At 36.9% G+C, this 22740-nt stretch overlaps 1 protein-coding gene across 10 annotated transcripts in view; it reads left to right on the top strand.

Annotated features, from left to right (window-relative positions):
• The window catches only part of mast4 (microtubule associated serine/threonine kinase family member 4), a 104281-nt gene that overhangs the window by 63746 nt on the left and 17795 nt on the right, over window positions 1–22740 (top strand). For 5 of the 10 annotated variants that reach the window (XM_051109032.1, XM_051109031.1, XM_051109034.1 and 2 more), the window contains 12 exons: window positions 10760–10848; window positions 13103–13172; window positions 14840–14918; window positions 17500–17654; window positions 18092–18167; window positions 18263–18472; window positions 18644–18745; window positions 18846–18978; window positions 20987–21054; window positions 21336–21427; window positions 21700–21908; window positions 22336–22474. In XM_051109032.1, the coding sequence (XP_050964989.1) occupies window positions 10760–10848; window positions 13103–13172; window positions 14840–14918; window positions 17500–17654; window positions 18092–18167; window positions 18263–18472; window positions 18644–18745; window positions 18846–18978; window positions 20987–21054; window positions 21336–21427; window positions 21700–21908; window positions 22336–22474 (1422 nt within the window). Of the gene's footprint in view, window positions 1–1795; window positions 2093–3175; window positions 3257–5557; window positions 6491–10759; window positions 10849–13102; window positions 13173–14839; window positions 14919–17499; window positions 17655–18091; window positions 18168–18262; window positions 18473–18643; window positions 18746–18845; window positions 18979–20986; window positions 21055–21335; window positions 21428–21699; window positions 21909–22335; window positions 22475–22740 lie in introns of those variants that run through there. The other 5 variants (XM_051109041.1, XM_051109035.1, XM_051109036.1 and 2 more) reach the window with 4 other exon arrangements.

Genomic DNA, 22740 nt, shown 5'->3' with positions numbered 1-22740 from the left:
CCAGAATACCAGTTTGTCAGTCAAGTCTAAAACAAGATGCAACCCACGTCGACGCGTTATGACAGTGACTCGCAGATAATCTGACAGCAAATCAAAATAAATGGTAAATAAATGACTTTTGAGTGACTCGTTACTAAATTATGAACCAAATATGTTAAACACTGAAGCTTAAACGCCTGTGTGAGGAACTAGAACATAACTTACTGGTACTGGTTTCTGTGCGGCACGCATGCACATTTGAGCCATCTTTTCCTTTTCCTTAAACTAAGAATCGGGCTTAGGATAGCCGATACAGATTAGTTAAAAAATAAAAATAAAAAACTGGTCGGGACATACCTTATTTTTATATTTCGCCCAAAAAAAATGTCTCAAAAACAGTGCTTATAGTAATTGAAACACTGTCATCTTGTGCCGAAAACAAGTAATTAACTAGTAAGTTTTAGTTGGCTTTTCTTGCCATCTGCTTTTTTTTTTTTTCTGTGCACTTGTGGTATGTACAACTCCATTGTTTTCATGAGCTGCTCACTTTAAACTGTAGAAACGGTAAAATGGTGCTGCTGTTATTATATCTTAAAGTTCAGCTGGAACCAAGCAGTTTCTAGGGTGTTCTTATTAGTTGACAGGTCATTTCTTCAAGGTTCCTTTGATGTTTTTGAGTGGTTTTAGCATGTTGCTATTTGATTGCTAGGGTGTTGCTAGAGATTTTGCTAGAGCATTTCCATACGGTTGCTAATGCATTCAGCATGGTTGCCAGAGCATTTTTTTTTTTTTTGGTCTTTTTTATTAGGTCATTTTTATTAGGTCATTTTTAAGCATTTTTTTTTTATTTAGCTTTTATTTTTTTTGGAAAAAATAAATAAATGAAAACTTAAACTTATTTCAGTTTGTTGGCAAAGCAGCATTTCTGTTTTTCATAAAATTATGCTTATCTAATATGATCTAATTATACAATATTTATATTGGCAACACTTTAGTATAGGGAACAAATCTCACTAGTTGCTTATTAGCATGCCTATTTCTAACATATAGGCTGTTTATTAGTGCTTATAAAGAACATATTCTCCATGACCATATTCTACATCCCTAAACTTAACAACTACCTTACGAACTACTAATAAGCAGCAAATTAGTAGCTTATTGATGCTAAACTTATAGTTAATAGATATGATAATATGATTTGTTAATAGAGAGAATTGGACCTTAAAATAAATTATTTTCTTTTAACTTGCTTACTAGTCCAAGTTATAAACTCCCACCTCTAAGTCTCTGTAATATTCTGTTCTCTAAATATAGCTCAAGTCCTTCCTTCAATTGAAGTCTGTGGAATTTTCCTGCCCTTTTTATTATCTGGCAGGTCAAACCATAAGTCATATTGCTAGAAAAATAACAGCACACCTTTGAGATTTGAGATAGGATTCATATCTGTAGCTTCTGTGCTGGATGAGTTACACACCAAAGTTTAATACTTGGGGCTTGTACAAATCCTTAACTTTTACTATAAGCAATGGTTATGTTTGCCTTCGCAATCACTAATGAAGTGTCTTCGTGCCTTGTCTTTGGTCTCTCTTTGTTCTTTCGCAACATTTATTGGTTATTTTGCAGAAGAACACTGCTGCAGTGTAATGTGGGAAAAACACCAACGACCTGAATGATGGTCAGCAGCCCTGCTGCAGATAGGAAGTGCTGCATGTACTGTAGACTTCTCTGACTGAGCTTTGCTGACGTAAGTCTCCTTCCTCAGTGGAGGAGGGGCGTTAGGTCTGTTTAGTGCTGGTGCGTGAGCGACAGGGGAGGGGAAAAGCATTGTCGCCCAGCCTCCCTGCCCTCCACAGGCAGTTGATGATCACATCTGACAGCTCGGGTTGGAAGTTGAACGGCTCAGAGTGCTGGGTCCCCAGTATCTACTCCTCCCCTGTGAGCAGCTCTCAGCCGCTTTCTCCACACGAGAGCCTGGCTTTGGCTCTTTGTCAGCGCATGGGGGTGCGGGCAGACGAGCCGCGTGAATATATCATGTACACAATAGAGTGAACGAGTGCAGCACGACCATGAAAGCCCAGCGGGAGAGGCTGAGGATTCCAGGGTTGACATTGGAGTGAGTATTTTCCCTTCTCTCTCATGTCTTCTCTGGCTGTGATGACAGCAGACTGTTTATCTGCAGTGTGTCTGTCGCTGTAGCGGTGACGGCACATCTGAGCTGAGCAGTGCAGCATTACCACAGTAGCAGCGTCTGCGGCATGTGTTGAAGGGTAAATATAGGTTTGCCAGCTTGTATAGATCCAGCTAGTGTCCCTTTGCGGCAGCTTTGCATGTGGTTTTTATGGAACGGGCTCATGTTTGGATAAAAGACGATGATGCTAGATCAATACAGGATTATCATCTGGCCATGGCTTGTCAGACTACAGCCAGAAGGACTTGCGCAGCAGCTGGGTGACCTGCCTTTCTGTTTTGCTACGCTGAAATCTCCTTTCGCAGCATTTTATAGCTTTTGATCACCATCCCATATTGAATTAGCTAGTTGAATCCCCTCTACAGAAGGCCTGTTTGTTGTCGACCTGTTAGCAGGTCAAAGACGCCACCATACTGTAGTGTTTGGTGCAGCGACAGAAACGGTTAATCTCTCGTCATCTTCGATTGGCCATTGATGTTTTGATAAGATGAGACGCCTTTGTTTTTGTTTACAGGGCAAGAGATGCATGTTTGCGGCTGTGATCAGGTGTTGCATCATGGCTGCTGTTGCTAAGGATACAGATACATGCGTATCTCCTGGACATGTCAGCTCAGCAGTTTCACAGTCTGACATGTTTTGTTTCTCAGCAAAAGCACCTTCGAAGCGCTCGAACGCATGATGTTTGTAGATGAATGATTATTTTTTTTTTGATGTTAATTCAATTTGAACATGTGGCCGGTCTATATAATATCAACAAGTATACAATATGAAATCATTTCACGCATAGGCGATGGAATGAAATGGACCATTGTTTTGGCAATCCCTTCATCTCGCAGCGTCTTACCCGAAAAGCCTTCAACGGTCATGCATGACGCTGCTCTGTGGTTAATGCATGCCATTTCGTGTATGTCTCTACACACATATAAGCTCTCAGTTTCAAAGGCTACATCCCGAGAGAGACTGTTCTTGTCCATAATGAACATTCACAAAACTCAATTTGACTTCCAGCCTCACTCCACGAAGCTTGAGCCCAACTCCCACAAGCCCTTGCAGCCCATGCAGCCCGCTGCACGCGTTTCATTTTTGGAGGTAAGCGCGTGCTTCTTTTACATAGCCATTTTGTTTTGAGGCTTACCGTGTTCAAGGCTCTATGTTCCGCCACTGAAAATGAAGAGTTCAGTGATCGAAACGGCACAGGGTCTCTGTTCATTTATCTCTCTTGAGTTTTGTTATTTTTACATTCAAAGGCTTTGAATGGGATTTTATTTTCTAAAACTGTGTGGAATAGCTTTGTTTCTTGTGCTTATATAACGTTCTTAGATTCACCCCCTTCCCCCAGCCTTTTTGGTGAGTCTCTCATTCGCCCTCTTTTATGTGATAAATAGGATTTGCTGCTTTGACCATTGAACATTTCGGGTGGAAAAAGCTCTGCACCATTTCTGGTGGAAACCAGGTCATTTCAAAAGCTTAAAAATGAGGAACTGTGGCAGTGGTTACTTTTACAGCAAAGACAAAGGAAGTATATTCTCCATTTTTGAGAAAGCAAGACTTTTTAAATAGTATTATGTATGTTTTTTTTGTTTTTTTTTAGGCTTGCACAATATAATATAATATAATATAATAGTTTTTTGTTTGTTTGTGTTTTTAGGCTTGCACAATGAATTAACCAGTTGGAAAACATTGCAGTTTTATAGGTTAGAACAGTGGTTCTCAACTCTCAACGGTGGTTCTGCACATTTTGTATGTCTCCCTCATTTAACGCACCTGATTCAAATCATCTGAACTGAGTGTGTCAGATTCAGAAACATACAAAATGTGCAGAGCAGTGGACCCAGAGGAATTGAGAACCACTGGGTTAAAATACACAAAATGTATTAATGTGACTTGAAAAAATAAAATTAAAGAAATAAATAAATACATTTAGAAAAAGGCTAATTGTTATATAATATAATATAATATAATATACAATTAGAATTAATATACTACCAATAGTGTGTTGACTGTTTTGCTTTATTGAACATGCAATGGAACTGACAGTGAGTCACAAAATCAGAGACCCCTTCCTTTGAAATCTGATCACAAATAGTCGCATGAGACTCATTTGAGACGCATGTTGCTACCTTTTAACATGTCTCAGCTCACACTCTTGTAATCGGATCACAACGGGCAGGTTTTAAAACCAGGTATAAACAGGACTAACTATTGATTGCTTGAATCTTCACTCATTCTTTGGAAACAGATTTGACAATCATCACATTTTGTTGAAGCATCCTTTTGTTTCACAGCTTTGCTTCCTTTTGTTTCAAACATTGCTATATGTTGCTTTATGCTTTTGTGGCCTGTTCTAGAATTTTATATTCAAAGAACTGTGAACTGCTCAGTTAGTCTGCCTTTGTTTGTCATCATGTAAGTCTTTTGGGCTTGATAATGAAATGGGTCATTGAGCTGTTTGAACTAGTTTGATTAGTTGGTGTTTACACACAATAGTCGTGAAACTGTTTAGATGATAAAGAGGCCATGTCTTCATTTCAGAACATTCATACAAATGGTATATGAAAAATAAGATGAAAAGTCTTGAGCGCAAAATATATTCCTTTATTTAATACTGGCTCACATGGAGATACATAAAAGTACCCAGATGCCTGTAGACTTGCCATGGCTGTCATTCCCCACCCCTCAAGTGTTTGCAAAGAAACACTAATAAATTGCTGCTGTATCAGTAGATTATTATTTTAGTGGTGTTACCTTACAGTAGTTTTCCTTAATGTACTTATTTTTTTTGTATTTGAGTGAGCCTTTGAAAGTATACCCCACTTACCTTCAGTGCAGATGGATCTAGTGGATCTTTCTTTTCAAGCTCTGAAATCACTTATACTGCACGTTGACAGCAATCAGGCTTCACACAGACAGTGCGCACAGATATCAGCGGACTCTGCAGATAAAATTATGCCACACAGATTTTCTGCGAGCCAAAGCAGAATGCAGAAAAGAAACGTATACTCTGGGCTTTATTCTAAACTTGCTAAGAAAGATACCTTGCAGTTTGCTAAATCAGAGCACCGCTATTGTTTTTGGTTCATCTTCTCCAAATTAGAGCATCAAAAACGGTGCATACAGATATAGAGCACAGGCTGACACAGAATAGACTGGTCTTGGATTGTTCCCAGGTTTAAGTTTGTATTCGTCACTGGCCTTGCAGGAAGAGATAAGAAGTCATGAGACCAAAGTTGTTACATGATTGATTGAGCTAGACTTTGTTCACTTCATGCGAAATCTTTGAAGGTTGATCAGTTGTCTGTATGCCTGGTTTAGTCATATGGTCTCTTAGGCTTGTCCCAACTTGTTTTCTCATAGTGACATTCTTTGCCTCACACCTAAGTGGCTAGCAGGACTTCTGCATTCAACAGTTAATTGTCGAGGGCGAGTGGCCCCATTCCACCCCTCCAACTTCATCTGTCATGTGTCAGGGAGGTTGGGCCTCTCCATGTCCCTGCCTGCCAAAAGAGCAGATTGAAGAACAGAACAGGAGGAGATCAAAGGTGCTGAAGTGGAAGAGAGAGGGTGGTTTTCTTCATATGGCAGGTCCAGTGAAGAAAAAAGGAGAGGGTGCAGGACTTGCACATGGTTACACTTGAAAAGCTGTGCATTTCCATTTCAAATGGTCCGATGGCTTCTGGAGCAGGGCCAGACGGGGAGAGCCGTGATTGCATTCACTGCGTCGTCTGCTGATGATGCATTGCTGCTCTGACTCACGCCCCCCTCCCTTCCTTTCCTCTCCCCTCCCTGTCTCAGGATGTGGTACGGTAGGTGCCTGTTACATGATATGGAGCGCGCTTGAGTCTACGGGATGAGTCTACGGGATAGCGGCAAAGCCGTGCGACTTTCACATCAAAACAAAACGTCATCCTTCTGGAAGCGGTCCTGGCCCTCTGTCCCAGAGGCACCCGGCGTTCGAGCAGGAGCGGATATGACCTGAATAAGAAAACAGCTCAGAGGAGCTTTCACACTATTCGATTTAGGACACTTCAAAGGACACACTGTCCCCCTTGACAGCCCGTGTATGCTGCAGCGAGCAGCAGATGTGCATGGACGAACCTCTGTAGTGGCAGAGCGTTGCTCTGGGAGGACTTCCCGGGACTCTTGCGTTGGGTGCCTACTTCTCTTGGAAGCCAGGCATTTCTCCTCATTCTCTTTTCCAAGACAGCTCAGAGCACTTTGGGGACATGACTTTGGGACAATGTCCGATTCCAGCTTATGGACTCTACTCTCCAACTTTTCTATGCCTCACTTTATCAGTGGAGCAAGATTACGGCGCTCCAAAAGGTAATCAAGTTTGATTACTTGTCATGACCTGTTGGGTTTTTAGGTGGTAGGCATTTATCAAGAATTAAGTTAGTTGAGGTTTGACAAGAACAATATGGTAATGCAGGTGCTGTGTTTTCTATTGTGTTAGATTTCCGTCATGAATGTTGAACTGGAGTACCTCTTGATTGTAATCAGGGCGTTATTGTTCAGTCCATGCAGCAGGCACAAAAGATGTTTACGTATGTGCGTAATTACCAAGCATTTGCCTAAATATGCATGTTGAATGTGAGGAAAATGGATTGTTCTGTAAATCCTCTTGAGGAGAGCTGGCCATCTCAGTGTTATCTATTGGATACAGTCGGATACACACTCTTGCAGAAAATGCTGAAGTTGCGCCATATCCTTTTCACCTCTCATGTGACAAGAACAAACCTTTACCAAAAGGCCAACCGGCCATAGATATCTTTGCTATCAAACAGTCATGTACATTTCTGCTCGTGCTTTCCATCTTGCACACTTTTTAATCCTGGGAATGACCTATTTTACCACTGATTATACAGATGATCCGATTAGTATCCTCAGGCTGAGTTGACTGAATCTGTCATTTATGTTTGAAATGAATTAGGTGTGGAGAAAATGCAAAGAAAATAGGATTGTCTTTTCTTCACAGTGCTATATTTATTGGTTTGTGGGCAGAGGTTTCAATAATGAGTAATAGCTTTATCTGTGATAATGGCACTCAGCTGTTACGCCAATAGCAAAGCGGTGTATTTCTTCTGTGCTTTATAGTGAAGTAATATAATAACTAAATTATGCTGTGTATGTACTACGTAACTAAATGCGTGATGTGTCCATCCATCAAAGAGATCTTCGTAATTTATATTACTGCTGTCAAATCTAAAGTTTTTACTTTCAATCATATTTTTAGAGCTCAGTTTCTTTTTGTATCTGACCAAAATGGCCCTAATCTATGCACTCTTCTGAAATGTTGGCCATGAATAAAACCTGTCATGTGTTAACATGAGTTAGATAAGTGACACTTGTAAAGTAACTTAGTAATCAGAACTTGCTTTTGTTTCATTTCTGTACTGAATGGCACAGATGCTATATAGATTGTACTTCCAGGCAATATTTAAAAGTGAAGCTACAGGATGTTTCGTTGGTGCTTAATAAACTGAACATTGTGTAATTAGCATTTATCTAATGAATACTGTATTTATATGCAAAGAACAGTGAAGGATTTAAGTCTGTTTGTAAATCAAACAAAGGACCCACTGAGGACAAGCCAGTGAAAAAGACCATTAAAGAGACAGCTTCACAATTAGCCATTGTGAAGTGTCTGTAAATGCCTTATGAGTCAGTGACGAAAGTAAAATATCTGCTGTCAAGTGGCAAAACAGTGACTGATACTTGATTCAGTTATTACGTTGCTTACAGTCATTTCTGCGTGGGTTTCTTTTAGATGTAGCAGAGCGATTGCATTTTCATCATAGCTATACAAAAAGAAGTGTGGCGCTGAGTACTGTCCATTTCTAATCTGCCTGTGTGTAGCAGCCGTATAAATAGCAAAATCTGATCCTCTTTATCCGAGCACTCATGAACCAGATATTACTCTGAATCATGCTACATATTTAAAGAGGTCATATCATGACAGGACTTTTCTTGCTCTTTTATGATATTGTGTTAACATTCAAATTCTCAAAACTCTGTAACCAGTTTAAAACACAATTTACTGCAAAAATAGCTTATGGCATCTTAACATCCTAACCATGTGCTCACTACCATATGACTGCCCTTGTTTACATATTTAAAGTTGCATGTCTAAACATACCTAAAGTCCAAAGGTTAGATTGAAAGTGGAAAATGGTGATTGTAAAATTTAATTGCATCCGTATTTAGTGCAAGAAACCTAAAATAAGTGGGCTTTAAGGGAAAATATCAAAACAAGAATGGTACACAAATGAAGGATATGTCTCCTTTAAAGTGCTTCATAATGATTATTTGATTCATTGCCATTTTCCTTACTTGACATTTGATTTATTTTTTCCCCCTTTTAGAGTTGTCAACCTCTCTGTCAGCATTCAGCAAAATTACTTAAATTGTTTTCGATTTTCTTGCATATGTAGACAAATGTCATATTATTCAGTGGTTTGTAGTTATGTTTCTAGATGTTTTATGAATCATATTCTTCTCTACTGGTAGTAGTGAAGGTCTTGCTTGAGTACTTAAGACTGTTGCCTAGTTCATCCTAGTTCACTAAAAGCTTGAAAGTGTTTGTTGTTTTACTGAAATCATGCACATTTTCAGCTAATGTGGTGACTCTCTAACTCTCTAAGAGGAATATTCAGCTGTCTTAACCTTCCTGCCCGTAATAAGTGGTGACCAACGCTTATTTCACATGGCCCTTTCCTCAATAAATTGTTCATGTTGTTAAGAGGGAAATATTCAGAGACGTTGACAGTCATGGTTGTCATGGTTGACAAAAATCTGCATTCTGGGCATTCTGTTAAATATCTCTTTTTGGGCTCCTCAAAAGAGAAAGAAAAAAAACATGAAAATGAGTAGATGATGATAGAATTATAATTTTTGGGTGAACTATTCCTTTAACACCTCCATGAATGTGAACCTCCATAGATTCACTGGCAGCTGCTCTCCACAGTCTCTTTGCTGAGGTGATGATCGCAAGGGCTTTGCAATGTCATCTGTGATGTCTGCCTGGCTGCCATTCAGACACCAGCTTTGGGATCAATGGCTAGAGAAGAGGCCACAGTCACATGTTCAATTCCCCTCTAGAATTTCACCCTGTCCTCTATTATTGTGCTGCTAAAGCATAACTATTACTTAGGACTGGGCGATATGGCAGAAAAATGAAATTGAATTTGAATTATTTTTTTATCTATGTTTTTTTTTTGGTGGAATGTTTCCAGAAATGGTGCAGATTCAAGATTCAAATTATTATTATTATTTATTTTTTTTTTTAACTAGTCAACTTAAAAATGTTACTATAACATGATTCAAGTACCATTCTTTTTATTAAGCATCAGATTCTATTCCAAGTGAAGTGGTCAGCATGGTGTAAATGTAAAACAAATGACAGAAAAGGTACATTAGATGTTGTACAAACTTGCTTACACATGTCCTATATATTCAGAAATAATATAAAATAAAAAAAATGCTACCTATTTTTTAGCCAAAAACAGTTTTATAAGTCAATTTAAAAATCAAGACAATTCAAATTTAGAATGACAAAGTATAACACCAGCTATAGGCTATTATATTAACAGTAAACGTTTTGTACAAGCAACAGCACTAACAGCACCTTTCAGCCTGTCACCATCATGCAAAAATGAAATATCAAACATACGGTAATAGGTCTTTATAGGGTTTTGCTTTTCACTGCACTGCCTTTCCATTGTTTTTCTATGTAAATATGCATTTGACAGACCATTTCACTCACGTCTTGCATCTTTGGCAGCATCTCGCACATAAAACGCCACTCTTAAAACGCTATTCTAAAACTTGTGTTTTTTCCCCTTTCCACTGCCTGTGCCTTCTTTTTTCTTTCAGCACAAAAACTGTTCATAGCCACTTAGGATTAGCAATATGTTCTTTGTTACAGTCCTTTAATCAGGTGCACCACCTAACTAAAATAGTATTTTCTTGGAAAAGATGTAATCTTTGTTTTATTTGCAAATTTGAAAAAATCTTTTTTACAATGTATTCTTAAAATAGAATCAAATAGTTAAATTTTTAGGTGTGTATTCTTGCCAGATGTATCTTGTTTCTGTGTTTGTAAAGCATCACATATTGTACATATTGTGTGATTGGTAATTACTCTGTAAATCGGTAACGCTTAAAACGTTTTTAAGCTACAGTATTTTTTCCCTATTCAGATATAAGGCTTTTGAGAGTGTAAAGATCATATATTGTGTGGATGTGAAATAATTCACTAAGGTCATGTAGGAGAGTGAGTTTAATTCCATTATCAATGTTTTTCTTGGCACATTCACAGAAGTGTTAGAGTAAATGATATTTGCTTTTACCTAAGCAGTTCATATCAAACTAATATAAAATCAGTTATCTAAAATGATACTTTAAAATCTAGTGATATTTTATGCAAGCCATGTCAGATGCACAATTAAAGTTTCATTGCCTCTCTAATAGTCCTTTTTTGTGTCAGTGTGTCAAGGTGTTAAAATGACTCACCTGTCTTAATGCTTCGGTAACACAAAGGTATTATTGCAGTGGTCTGTTCACAAAACACAATGCTTTGGTTTGTTTTTCTAGCTGCAGAACAAGCAACAGAAAAAGTCTAATAGGGAGTGGACAGTCATCAGCCCTTCCTCGACCACACTCACCTCTGTCATCACACACAGGTAACCGGTTTAGTGTGTTTGTCTGTTTGCATATTTGCAGGTGTGTTATTACTGATGGTTTCTACGTCTAGTGACTGTCCAAGTGACACTTGGATTCTTGTTATATGCATTGTAGCCCTACCCATAGTGGGAAAAAAAATAAAAAAATAAATATATATATATAATACTTCAACTGTTTAACTTCGTTGCTTCACACCTGGTTAGGACCTGCTGTAATACTTACCTGTGTCACAGAGAGCAGTCTGTTGTAAAACAGCCAGGCCCACAAAACTTGATAAAGCACTGCGGGGAAAAAAAAAGTGTGTTTGAGCAGTGCTCTTGTGTCTGATTCATTAGCTGTGCGCTAGGTCTTTATCTCTCTCATTCTGCAGACTAGGCACATGCGGCCCGTGTACTGGAAACCTTTAAAGAACATTCAGCATAACTGTTCATTTAATTACAGCGTATTAATGTGATTTAAAAGTCACTTTAGTTTTATAGTCATGAAATGAGCCAGCTGACTCATAACAGATAATACTCAGAGGTACCTTTCAGCATATCATTTATAGAATCATGAATTATGTAAGGATACAGTATTATACATTTATTTATGTATTTGTTTGTTTATTTTTTACAGTACTAATGTGAATTTAGGGATCTACAAGATTAAAAAAGTTTTTGCTTGAAGTCTTGAAGTCAACAAGGCTGTGTTTGATCCAAAATATAGTAAAAACAGTAATCTATTGAAATATTACAATTTAAAAGAACTGTTTTCGATTTTTGTTTATTTATGATGATTTGTGGTTTGTATAGATGTATATATTTTATAGATTTATGATATTAATATTTATGATATCCTATAATGGCAAAGGTTTGGTGGTAGGGTTAGGTGTAAGGATGGGTTAAGGTGTGGGGGTAGGGACTACGTTGTAATTAGAGATGTACTGTAACTATAGAAATTAATTACAGATCTAATCAGAGGAATTCATTTTTTTATATAAAAAGTACAAACACAAAACATTATGCACGCAATAAGTGCATTGAATCAAGTAATTACTTTAAATGTAAGTGGATAGTAGTTAAAGACAATATAAAGTGGGTCTTACTTTTTTCAGAATTATTTGGTGAACAAAGTGCAAAAAATGTTTTGGAACAATGTAGAAATCTTTACTGTCACTTTTGATAATTTTAATGCATTTTATATACATATGCGTTTGTATTGTATTGTATATACTGTATGTATTATGAATGATATTCTATATGTATATACTGTATGTATTATGAATGATATTCTATATGTTAACACAAAAGAAGAACACGCAGATCAGTGGCAGATTGCTCAAAGTGGGTGCTCGGACAAAAATAACTTTTTGGCAGAAAAAGGATAAAGTCGGCACATCAAGGTGTCAAAAATGTAGAAATTTATTAACAGACTCTCACAAAGGTGACGTTTCGACCACAAAGGCTCTTTATCAGACGATATATTGTATTCATAGCACTGTATCAGCCATCTGCCGCTCTGTAGATATTGGCATCAGCTATTGCAAACCTCATATCAGTTGATAACATGCAAATTCCACATCGTTATTAGTTTCTTATTTGCATTCATTTCAATTCATCTGACTCTGTTTATCAGTTGTGTGTGAATATCAGTAAATGAGTCACCACTAATGAGCAGCTACCGTCAGCAAAGCTCAGGGGCCTCTCTTTATCAACACCGCTGGGGCCATAGACATGTCTTTTAATTAACGATTAACTCTTTCCCCTGTTCAATCAGGTTAATTATCTGTAATTATTGCAGGGCAGAAAGCTGTTTTTCTGTTGGTGGAAGTGGGACACAGGCTCTAATGACCATGGTTTGGGATCTCCCAGACCCTCAATTGTGGCCATATTGCCAAAAGCAATCCCCAGAAACAGTGGGGTTCAGCTAATAAGAGAGCACATATGGTGACAATGGCGTATGGGCCTTTCTGGTTTAACTCACTCCTATGTTGTTTGCCAAAAAGCACAAAAGGCATCATAAGATACTATAAAAACTGTCCATATGAGTTATTAATTATGATCTAAAGCGTTTGAAGCAGTGTAATAGTTTTGTGGGCCAAACCAAAACTTTTTGTTTACTGAAAATATTCCATATCCTTTCAAAAGGAAAGATGGTAGAGCTGGCATGGCCATATATTGGCCATATATAAGAAGATTGTAGAGTATTGTTGGCGCAGTGAAAAAAAAAAAAAAAAGTGTGAAACCTTATTATTATTATTTTTTTTTTTTTCAGGCACCAGTCCACAAGACAGCCCTAGAAACTTTTCCCCTAGTGCTTCAGCTCATTTCTCCTTCACACGCAGGTAATGACATGGGCATGGTCATTTATAGCACTATTCTGAAAAGATATGTCCTGTATTTCTGAGCTACCAAGTTTTTATGTGGAGTATGAGCAAAAAAAGAAAGAAAAAATCCAATATTTACATTAAAGATGGGATCCAAGTAGTATCGCAGAGAGGTGGGTTGGGCTTTTTTGACTTGGTAGAGCAAGCAAACACTCTCTCATTGTGGTGTAAGTACCAGAACGTTAAAATGTGGAAAGATGAACGTAGTGTGTAAACTACCTATAGCACTCAAAATGCATAATTTAAAAGATAAATATCTGTATTATTAGAATAGTGGTCTAGATCTGTCAGGAATATCAGGACACCAGTACAACGTTCAAGCAAACAATGTTCTTTGAAGTGAGGAGCATGTAGCTGATGAAAGCTCTTGGTTGCTGCTTTTGAAAAACTCAGGAGCTGACAGGCTTTCTACCATTTTAGATGGGAACAAATTTAAAACCGTGGTTCAGAAGTTCAGATTTAACCTGTCACATCAAACTCTGATTCGATCAGACAGAATGGGGTGAAAATGGGTCTTTTATTTAAAAATTAATTTCCTTTTTTTTTTTTTTTAACTTCAGTTATTATTACTTTATTTATTTATTTCCTTTTTTTTTTTTTTTACACTATTATAATCCTCTAGTCATGGACTAAGAGCAGACAGGTAATTCAAATGAAACTCATTGAACCAATCTCATGATACCTGTCTTTAACATTTTCAGGTCATATTCCACCAATTCAAAAGAATAAAATATTTTAGGGAATGACTTAATCTTTTTTTTTTTTTTTTCTTTTTTTTTTTTATTTAGACCATATTTTTTTCATTGTAATGTTATTTTTATGATGAAAATAAAACAAAACAAATTTGAACTGAAATAGTTAAATTAACTTTTATACATTATAAAATAATATATTTCGTAATTTGTGGCTTTTAAAAATATTTCTTTACTGTAATTAAGCATTTTTTTTAATTAAATTCTATTTTTAATGATTATGAAGCATTTTAGCAAATGAGAGTTTGGGCGAAATTTCTTTTTAATTATCATGGAAAAATTGTCAATTATAAAAATTCGTAAAAATCTTAATGGCCCTAAAAACTATAAAACAAATATCATTTCATATATGGAAGGGGGTGCAATCTGACCTGGACATGTTTTCATGAGATTCACTCTATTCTTGTACATTTGTGCCAGAAATCAGCCATAGTGCATCACGCACCTTCCCATGTACATTGAACTGTTCACTGTGGATATGGACATTAAGTGCCTGCACAACCATTTTTGGGCATTTTCTGTATTTACTCAGCCCATGTAACACTCCTCCCAGTGTTTGTGGCGTTTGTCTTCCTGTGATTATCATCAGATCATTCAATCAGCGAGGAGACCCATAGGAAATTGCTCACAGAGCACTGCTGGAAAAGATAGCAGCCCCGGCTCATGGATTACACTGCCACTGTCTTTCATCTGCTCTACTTTGAAAATAAATGACTCACTCAGCATTTTCCTTTTATCTAGTGTACCACTCGCCTCTCATGTCTTGGATCCAAATGCAATGCAATCTAGTATATGCCATTTACTGATGATGATTCTACACAGTACCTGCAATTATTTGAGGGGAAATGGACTAAGAGATGTCTGTGTTTGTAGAACTGATGGGCGGCGCTGGTCCTTGGCATCCCTTCCCTCCTCTGGCTATGGAACAAACACACCCAGCTCCACCGTCTCTGTAAGTACTACATGTTTTTCAAGTGGAAGAACTAAGTGTGCATTCACTGGCAGAGATTTGAAGCAACAAAATGACTTTGATAATGAAGTTTGAAGGACAAAATGACATTCGTTTTCATTGGGATTTGAAGAGATTTAAGCAACGCCCACTTTTGGCATTGTAGCAACGTTAAGCAGAATTCCAGCATAAGCAGTCAACGTCAAACACATATTGGTGGTAATAGGCAAGTAAATAATTGTCAGTATGAATGCCTCGTTTGAGTGAACTTAAATTAGCATTGAACTGTGAAGATAAAGACTCTGTTCCAAAATCTAGTGAGCTACTTGCTGTCTACTGCTTATAAAAGCACTTAACTTATAACTGAAAAGGAACCTTATTAGTTAAGTAAAACACTCATTAGCAAATGAGAAACATGGCTTACAGAACAGCCTTTTTACTCCAAGACCACTTATTGTCTACAACCCTCACTCCCAATTTAAAAATAAAATTACATTAAATGAAGGATTCTGGAAGTTTTAAGATTCAAATGTACTTAAGGGTCCCCACCCTTTTTTTTAATCAATATATTTACATGATCTTTCCAGTCATTTGTGATTTCATAGGATTTTCAAATATACTTTTATTTACCATCTATATCTGATAACTGTTCTTGTGGAGGTATAAGAATATATAAAATAATAATTATTTTCGTTTTAGTAGTTTTCGTTTAAGCTCCCCTTGGAGGTTTGCTGAGGCCCCCTGGTTGAGACCCTGGACCACGTAAACAGTTGTAAGGGTCTGAAAGCTGAATACATAAGCTTTCCATTGATGTATGGTTTGTTAGGATAGGACAATATTTGGTCGAGATACAACTATTTGAATATCTGGAATCTGAGGGTGCAAAAAAATCTGAATGAAAAGTTGATTTTTCAATTTTAAAGTTGTCCAGATGAAGTTTTTAGAAATGCATATTACTAATCAAAAATTTAGTTTTGATATATTAATGGCAGGAAATTTACAAAATATCATCATGGAACATAATCTTTACTTAATATCCTACAAATTTTTGGCATAAAAGAAAAATCATACAATGAATTATTGGCTGTTGCTACAAATATACCCATGCAACTTATGACTGGTTTTGTGGTCTAGGGTGATACATACTTAAAAGTATCAGTTTAAAAAAATGGGTACGTCAGAACATTTAAGTATTAAATTAAATTTGTTTAGAATCAACATTTCTAGTGACTCTTCTGCTGTCTTAGCAGTGCATTCTGGGATTTTATCTTTTCTGCAAATGTGATTCTGCCTTTGACTAATAAAGACAGCATTATGTCACCTTTCTGTCAGCAGCACATCTGCGATGGCTTAAAATGCTATTTAGCTAAGCAGCACACTAGGTTTTGGAACAGAGGGATCTCCAACTATCAACTAAAATTGTATGCAGCTTGTTGTATACAATGAATGCCACCTACATTACTTTTTTGTATGTTGTTGACATTTCAAGCTTCATTGCTGTTTCTGCTTTGAAGCTTTTGGTTTATGTCTGTGTCCTTGCGCTCACATGCACAACTGAATTGAAATTTGGCTGAGACTGTCTGCCACGGGCAACAGATGCTGCCATGACTGTCTCCCAGTCTGATTCATGTGCCTCTGAGCAGCGCCAGATTTGTTTGCTGGTAAATATGTCCCTGAATCCACGCCAGACTGCCCACCCACTCACTCAATCTCTGGTTGTTGTTGTTTAGTGAGACAGTTGCTGCAGCTGCCCATCTTTACAGGAAATGGCAAATGGTATGATGCTGGCAAACCAGCCAACCAATGCTCAGTTTACAGAAGTTTCCCCTCAGTAACATTTGTTAGTAACATGACATTTTTATTAGTTAGAAGACAGTAAAGACTTTCACATTGTTACAAAAAAAAAGTATTTCAAATAAAGGCTGTTCTTTTAAACTAATAGTTGCTGAAAATTTAACTTGCTTTTTAAAGTATTCAAATAGATTTCAGTGTGAATGGGGCTGTGAGTTTAATATCAGGGCACAGTATTACCAGTTTATTAACTAAGCTACAGACAAAATATCCTTATAAGCGAATATACAGATTAATATTGCGAAATTTTGTCCTGTCATTGTTGGTTAGGGCACAAAATAACAGTCTTTAAAACTGTGAACAAATTGTGGTTTTGATACAGTACTTAGTGCAAAATGAACTTTTTGACAGAATCCACCACAATATATCATCAGTTTCAAAAGAGTAATAACGTCATAGTTGAATAGTTGAAAATTCTGTCAAAGTGGAATGATATGCGGTGTAGTAAATGATGACACTTGTGTTTGGGGTTAAATATTATTTTAGATGCCTCACTTATATACTTGCATATTGACAGAGCTCTCTGCTCCACGTCATTTGTACAATTGCATCATCATGAAGAAACAGGAAAACCGATTGCTGTGTTTTAGTTTTATCCATCATGTGCATTATCACCTAATGATGTGTTGTCTAACACATCAGTGGGCATCTTTTCTTTCTTGTTTTGTTATCATTTCATTTCATTTTCTCTTCTTTTCTTTTCTTTTTCAATGTATTTTCGTTTCATTTCCAGTCGTCCTGTTCATCACAGGAGAAGCTTCATCAGCTGCCTTTCCAGCCCACACCAGACGAGCTCCACTTCCTGTCCAAGCATTTCTACACAGAGAGCATTTCTGGAGATGACCGCAGGAGAGCTACAGCTATGCGACCACGCTCCCGCAGTCTCAGGTACAGGAAGTAACTTTCTGTATCTCAATTCAAAAACTGAATAATATGCAATACTTATTGCATACCAAATTAGTACATTAAAAGTAGTATGCCAGAGATGGTAGAGTACATGTTTTTTAAGATAATATTACCCACAACTCTTTGGACTGCTAAAGAGGAGAAGATTGTTACTGTTCTTCATTGACTCAGATAGCTTAATTGTATTTAAAACAATTTATAAATTGTATTGAAAAGTTAAATAAGACATACTGGTCATTATCACAAAATAAACCAATTTGAAATAAGTGTTGAAATAAATATATGTATGCAAACTGGGAAACAGCATATTCTTTCTCTTAATATTAATTATTTATTTATTTGTTTATTTATTTTAAATTAAGAATTATGACATGACAGTATTTTGGGGAAAAAAAGTTTTTCTTAAATTGCATTGGCAGTCCTGGAAGATCCCCATCATGCTGTGACCATGAGATTATCATGATGAATCATGTGTACAAGGAAAGATTTCCCAAGGTAAGTGTAACCTACTTTCACCAGTCTTCTTTATTGTCGAGTGATTGTATCTTTAAAGGCGAATTCATTGTTGGTTTGTATTCTCCACCCTTCAGGCCACAGCTCAGATGGAGGAGCGCATCAAGGAGATCATTCAAAGCAACTCCCCTGAGAATGTCTTGCCTCTGGCTGATGGTGTCCTCAGCTTCGCACACCATCAGATCATTGAGCTGGCCAGAGACTGCCTGGAAAAGTCCCGTCTCGGCCTCATTACCTCAAGATACTTCTGTGAGCTCACGGATAAACTGGAAAGGCTCTTTCAGGAGGTAAATGATGCCTCCAGAGACTTTCTTCATTCTTCTGAGCTAAAAGTTTCTGTATTTAACATACTTTTCCCCCCTGTGTATTCTTCCATTTCAAGTTGTTTCTGATCATTGCTTTTATTGATGCGTGCATATTGATGGCCACTTCTAATGTGTTCTGTCATTGTAATTCAGTCAACTGAACGATCAGAGAGTGCAGAGGTGACCTTCATCAAGGACCTGGTGAAGCAGATTCTGATCGTCATTGCCAGGCCTGCTCGACTCCTTGAATGTCTGGTAGGTTGTTTAAGAGTTCCCTGGGTCTGACTTCTGCTTGTAAGATATTTTTTAAAATTCAAATCAGTATGACCAAATGCTTTACGTTTCTGTCTGGTAGGAGTTTGACCCTGAAGAGTTCTACCATCTCTTGGAGGCTGCAGAGGGTCATGCCAAAGAGGGCCAAGGCATCAAGACAGACATCCCACGATACATTATCAGCCAACTTGGTCTGACAAGGGACCCACTTGAGGGTAGGAGGACCTCAGTACATGGTTTTCATTTTTTAGTCCTGGCCTCAGAGGGTTCACCCATGGGCTGTTCATAAGCTGTTTGGTGCATTTTGCACCAATGCTGAGAGCGAGTAAAAAATCACTTTTAGTTTGCTTGGTTGACAATCATGCAACTTCTGAGAGTCTGGGCACATAGGTTTTTATCAGTCCGCCAGGGAAACAAAGTTTTATTCACAGGCTTTCAGGCTAAATGCTTCTAAGGAAGAGATAGTTGCTGGAGTTTAGAGTCACTCTGCTGGGAGTTTGTTTTATTGATTTACAACATTAAAACAAAAAGATTTAATTGGGCTATTTATGACTGGTTAATAGAAAATACATTATTTTATGACAAACATAAAAAACAAAATCCTGGTCAAAATTGATTACAGTTATTAAATATAAAATTATTTTCTTGCATGAATATTTAGTATGTACTCTGTTAAATTCAGTGTTTTTTTTTTTTCAGTCACTTTGGTACCTTGCTACTGTCGTCTCTGGTTTTAGTTTGTTAAAGACAATTCATTTTCAGTAATATTATTGATTAAACAACTTTTAGACAGACTTTGAACTTAACTGAGCTGGATAATGACACTTACTTTGCCATACTGTCACGGTTATTGAGCTAAATTGAATCAACATTTAACTAAATTGAGCTAAATAATGACTCTATTATCATTTGTAGAGCTATTTTACAGCTGAAATTGAATTAGTTTCATAGTTGATTCATTTTTGTTTTACTGCACTGTATCAGTGGTGAGCAGGGACTTTTTTTAACTGGGTATGCTGAGTGTCAAGCATGTTGCCAAATAACATACATCTTCAACGTACATTGTTTGATTTAGTCAAATTGTGCGTCAAATACAACACAAATTTTAATATGATGCATGCATCAACGTGATGCTTACGTAACTGGCACAAATTATTTACATACTTATTCCCAACATTTTATTATGTAAGCTTTAAGTTCTCAATTTATAGTCATGTTTATATTAGCCAATCTGTAAACCCATATCTTCAAATGGCTTAGATATGCAAAGCATTTGGATAAAATAGGGTTGGGCACACCAGAAGGCTTTAAAGGCTTTAAATTTGTTGCATACAGACTTTTTAATGGTGTATCAATGCATTTTATATGCTCAAGGTCAGGAGCCAAGGTACAGAAAATGATTTCTATTCTTTGTTTTGAGTTTTATTTCTTGTAATATTAGCCAAAAGCCACTTACAGACACAACATACTGTAACGAAGCTATGCATTTGTACTCAAGACTATCATTAACAGTAATGAGAACAGAATACGCTCATAGACCTTGATGCCTCTGTCTTGCCATCTCTGCCAGAGCAGTGTTGGTTACAAAGCCCTCCAAGGCTTTCTAATCCTCGGAGAACATCCAAATCATTTGGTGTGATGATTGGAAATGGAGATAGGCAGCTGTTGTGAGGGCTTTCTGATAGGCTTAGTTGTCTTTCGAGGCAGTCGAATGACCCTCCGGTTCATTACCTCCTGCTGTTCATCAGTTACTTTTGGAGCTTCCTGAGAACAGCCTCACCGGGATTTGTTTGGAGTAGCAGTTTTTCCGAGTAAATGTTTTACGATGTGTGTAGATTTTACCATTGATTTCCACACCATTTAACTCATTTAGAAACCACAGCAGTCAGCTCTACCAAGTTACTCTTTTGGAAAAAGTGACTTGATTCTTTGTTTGTTTGTTTTCTATCAGTCAAAAAAAAAAAAAAAAAAAAAACTATGCCAGAACAATAGTTTTGACTATTTTAACAATAGTCTCTCTATTCTGCACAGAAGACAGCCTCACAAATATGTAAATCTAAATGAAAGACCAACTAACTAAATAAACATTATATTGATTTTGTTTAGCAAGAATAAAAAAACAGAGGGCCATAGCTGTGACTGTTTGTATTACCAGATTTTTTTTTTTTTTTTAAGTGTTTTTTTTTTTAGTCCTGCATCTAATTGATTGTCATTGTCTTTCAGAAATTGCCCAGCTAACTAGCTATGACAGCGGGATTGCAGAAACTCCTGAGACGGATGAGTCTGTCAGTGTAAGTAGTTTTAACTACTGTAAACCAATTAACCAAGACAAAGTAGTACACTACTGTAGAGCACAAACGTTGTTCAGAAATGTATGGAATATAAAACAATAATTGTAACAATTAACTGTGATTATTAAAGCATACCACAGAAAAGTTATTGAATGGGAAAATGTACATTTTTTAGAAAAAAAATTGTTTAAGGATGAAATGTATGAAAACTGCTACAGTATTTTTGATTTGCTGGTAAAGCAGTCAACGTAACAAAAATATTATTAAAATTATATATCCAGTCCCACAGTTTGAGTGCAGCACTGCGGTCCCGGCGTAAACCCTGTGAGCTTGACTTTGAGATGATCAAACTGATCAGTAATGGGGCTTATGGGTAAGTAACTTAAACATGCAATGAGTTCATGTAACAATATTGAGGCAAATTATTAGGTAAAATGTTTAGCATTGTATGCTGCGTATTGTTTCACATTCTATTTTGGTAGTGTTAATGGTTTGCAGCAAATATATTAGTACATACATCACAGCAAGCAAAATCATAGTAGTCCATTCCAAGCTCAATTAGTTTTCTCTGTATCGTTGTTACTGTGTGTTAAATAATCATACATTGATAACTTAAACCAAGATTTTTTTTTTTTTTTTTCACAGTGCGGTGTATTTAGTGAGGCACAAAGAGACCAAACAGCGTTTTGCTATGAAAAAGATTAACAAGCAGAACCTGATGCTGAGGAACCAGATCCAGCAGGCCTTTGTGGAGAGAGACATCCTGACTTTTGCTGAGAACCCTTTTGTGGTCAGCATGTACTGCTCCTTTGAGACACGCAGACATCTTTGCATGGTTATGGAGTATGTTGAAGGTATGCTGTAAAACATTTACAGTGTTAGGGAATGTTACTTTTTAAAGTAGTGTGTTTCATTATTCGGTTTCTTCTAATAAATGTAATGAAATATGTACATGATTATATTTTTTGGGTAGTAACATGTTGACTGGTATGCAGAGTAACTAGGGGACTAATAAATCAATGATCTGTCAATAGTAATGATGCTAGATTTAACATTTTAACCACCAAGTGTGTCTTAATGCAGCTAGACATTTTTCTCAAAAATGTAATTTAATTTAATCAACTATGTACTGGTCAGTGAATAAGTAAAATATGAAACTATTCACATTGCTTTTTAAAAATAATCTAATTATAAAACATGTTTTATGCATAATGTTACCCTATTTATGCGATATATTCATATTTTTTGCAGCATTCATTTGTATGTTTCCTCTCCTGACAGGAGGGGATTGTGCTACGTTGCTGAAGAACATGGGTCCTCTCCCTGTGGACATGGCTCGAATGTACTTCGCTGAGACTGTGTTAGCACTGGAATATCTCCACAACTATGGAATCGTCCATCGAGATCTCAAACCAGACAAGTAAGCTGTGTGTGACTGATTAGTGAACTACCGCATGGTATATGTAAAGAAAGTGAAATGAACATGAACAGTTTAAAATCCAAGCTGATGGAAGCTGATATAACATGCTTTCTAGCTAGTGATTTGTATTGTTAGTTGGTCCAAGCTGGCCTAAAATCAAGTGGTCCCAGCAAATGCAGAGCATTTGTCCAAACTGGCAAAAAAAAAGCTACCAGCTCTGTTTTTTCCCAAGCAGGGGTCTAATTCTAGTATAACTAATTGTTTCT

The sequence above is a fragment of the Labeo rohita genome, chromosome 5 (assembly GCF_022985175.1).
Source record: "Labeo rohita strain BAU-BD-2019 chromosome 5, IGBB_LRoh.1.0, whole genome shotgun sequence".
NCBI classification, from domain to species: domain Eukaryota; kingdom Metazoa; phylum Chordata; class Actinopteri; order Cypriniformes; family Cyprinidae; genus Labeo; species Labeo rohita.
This window is presented reverse-complemented; position numbering and strand designations above follow the sequence as displayed.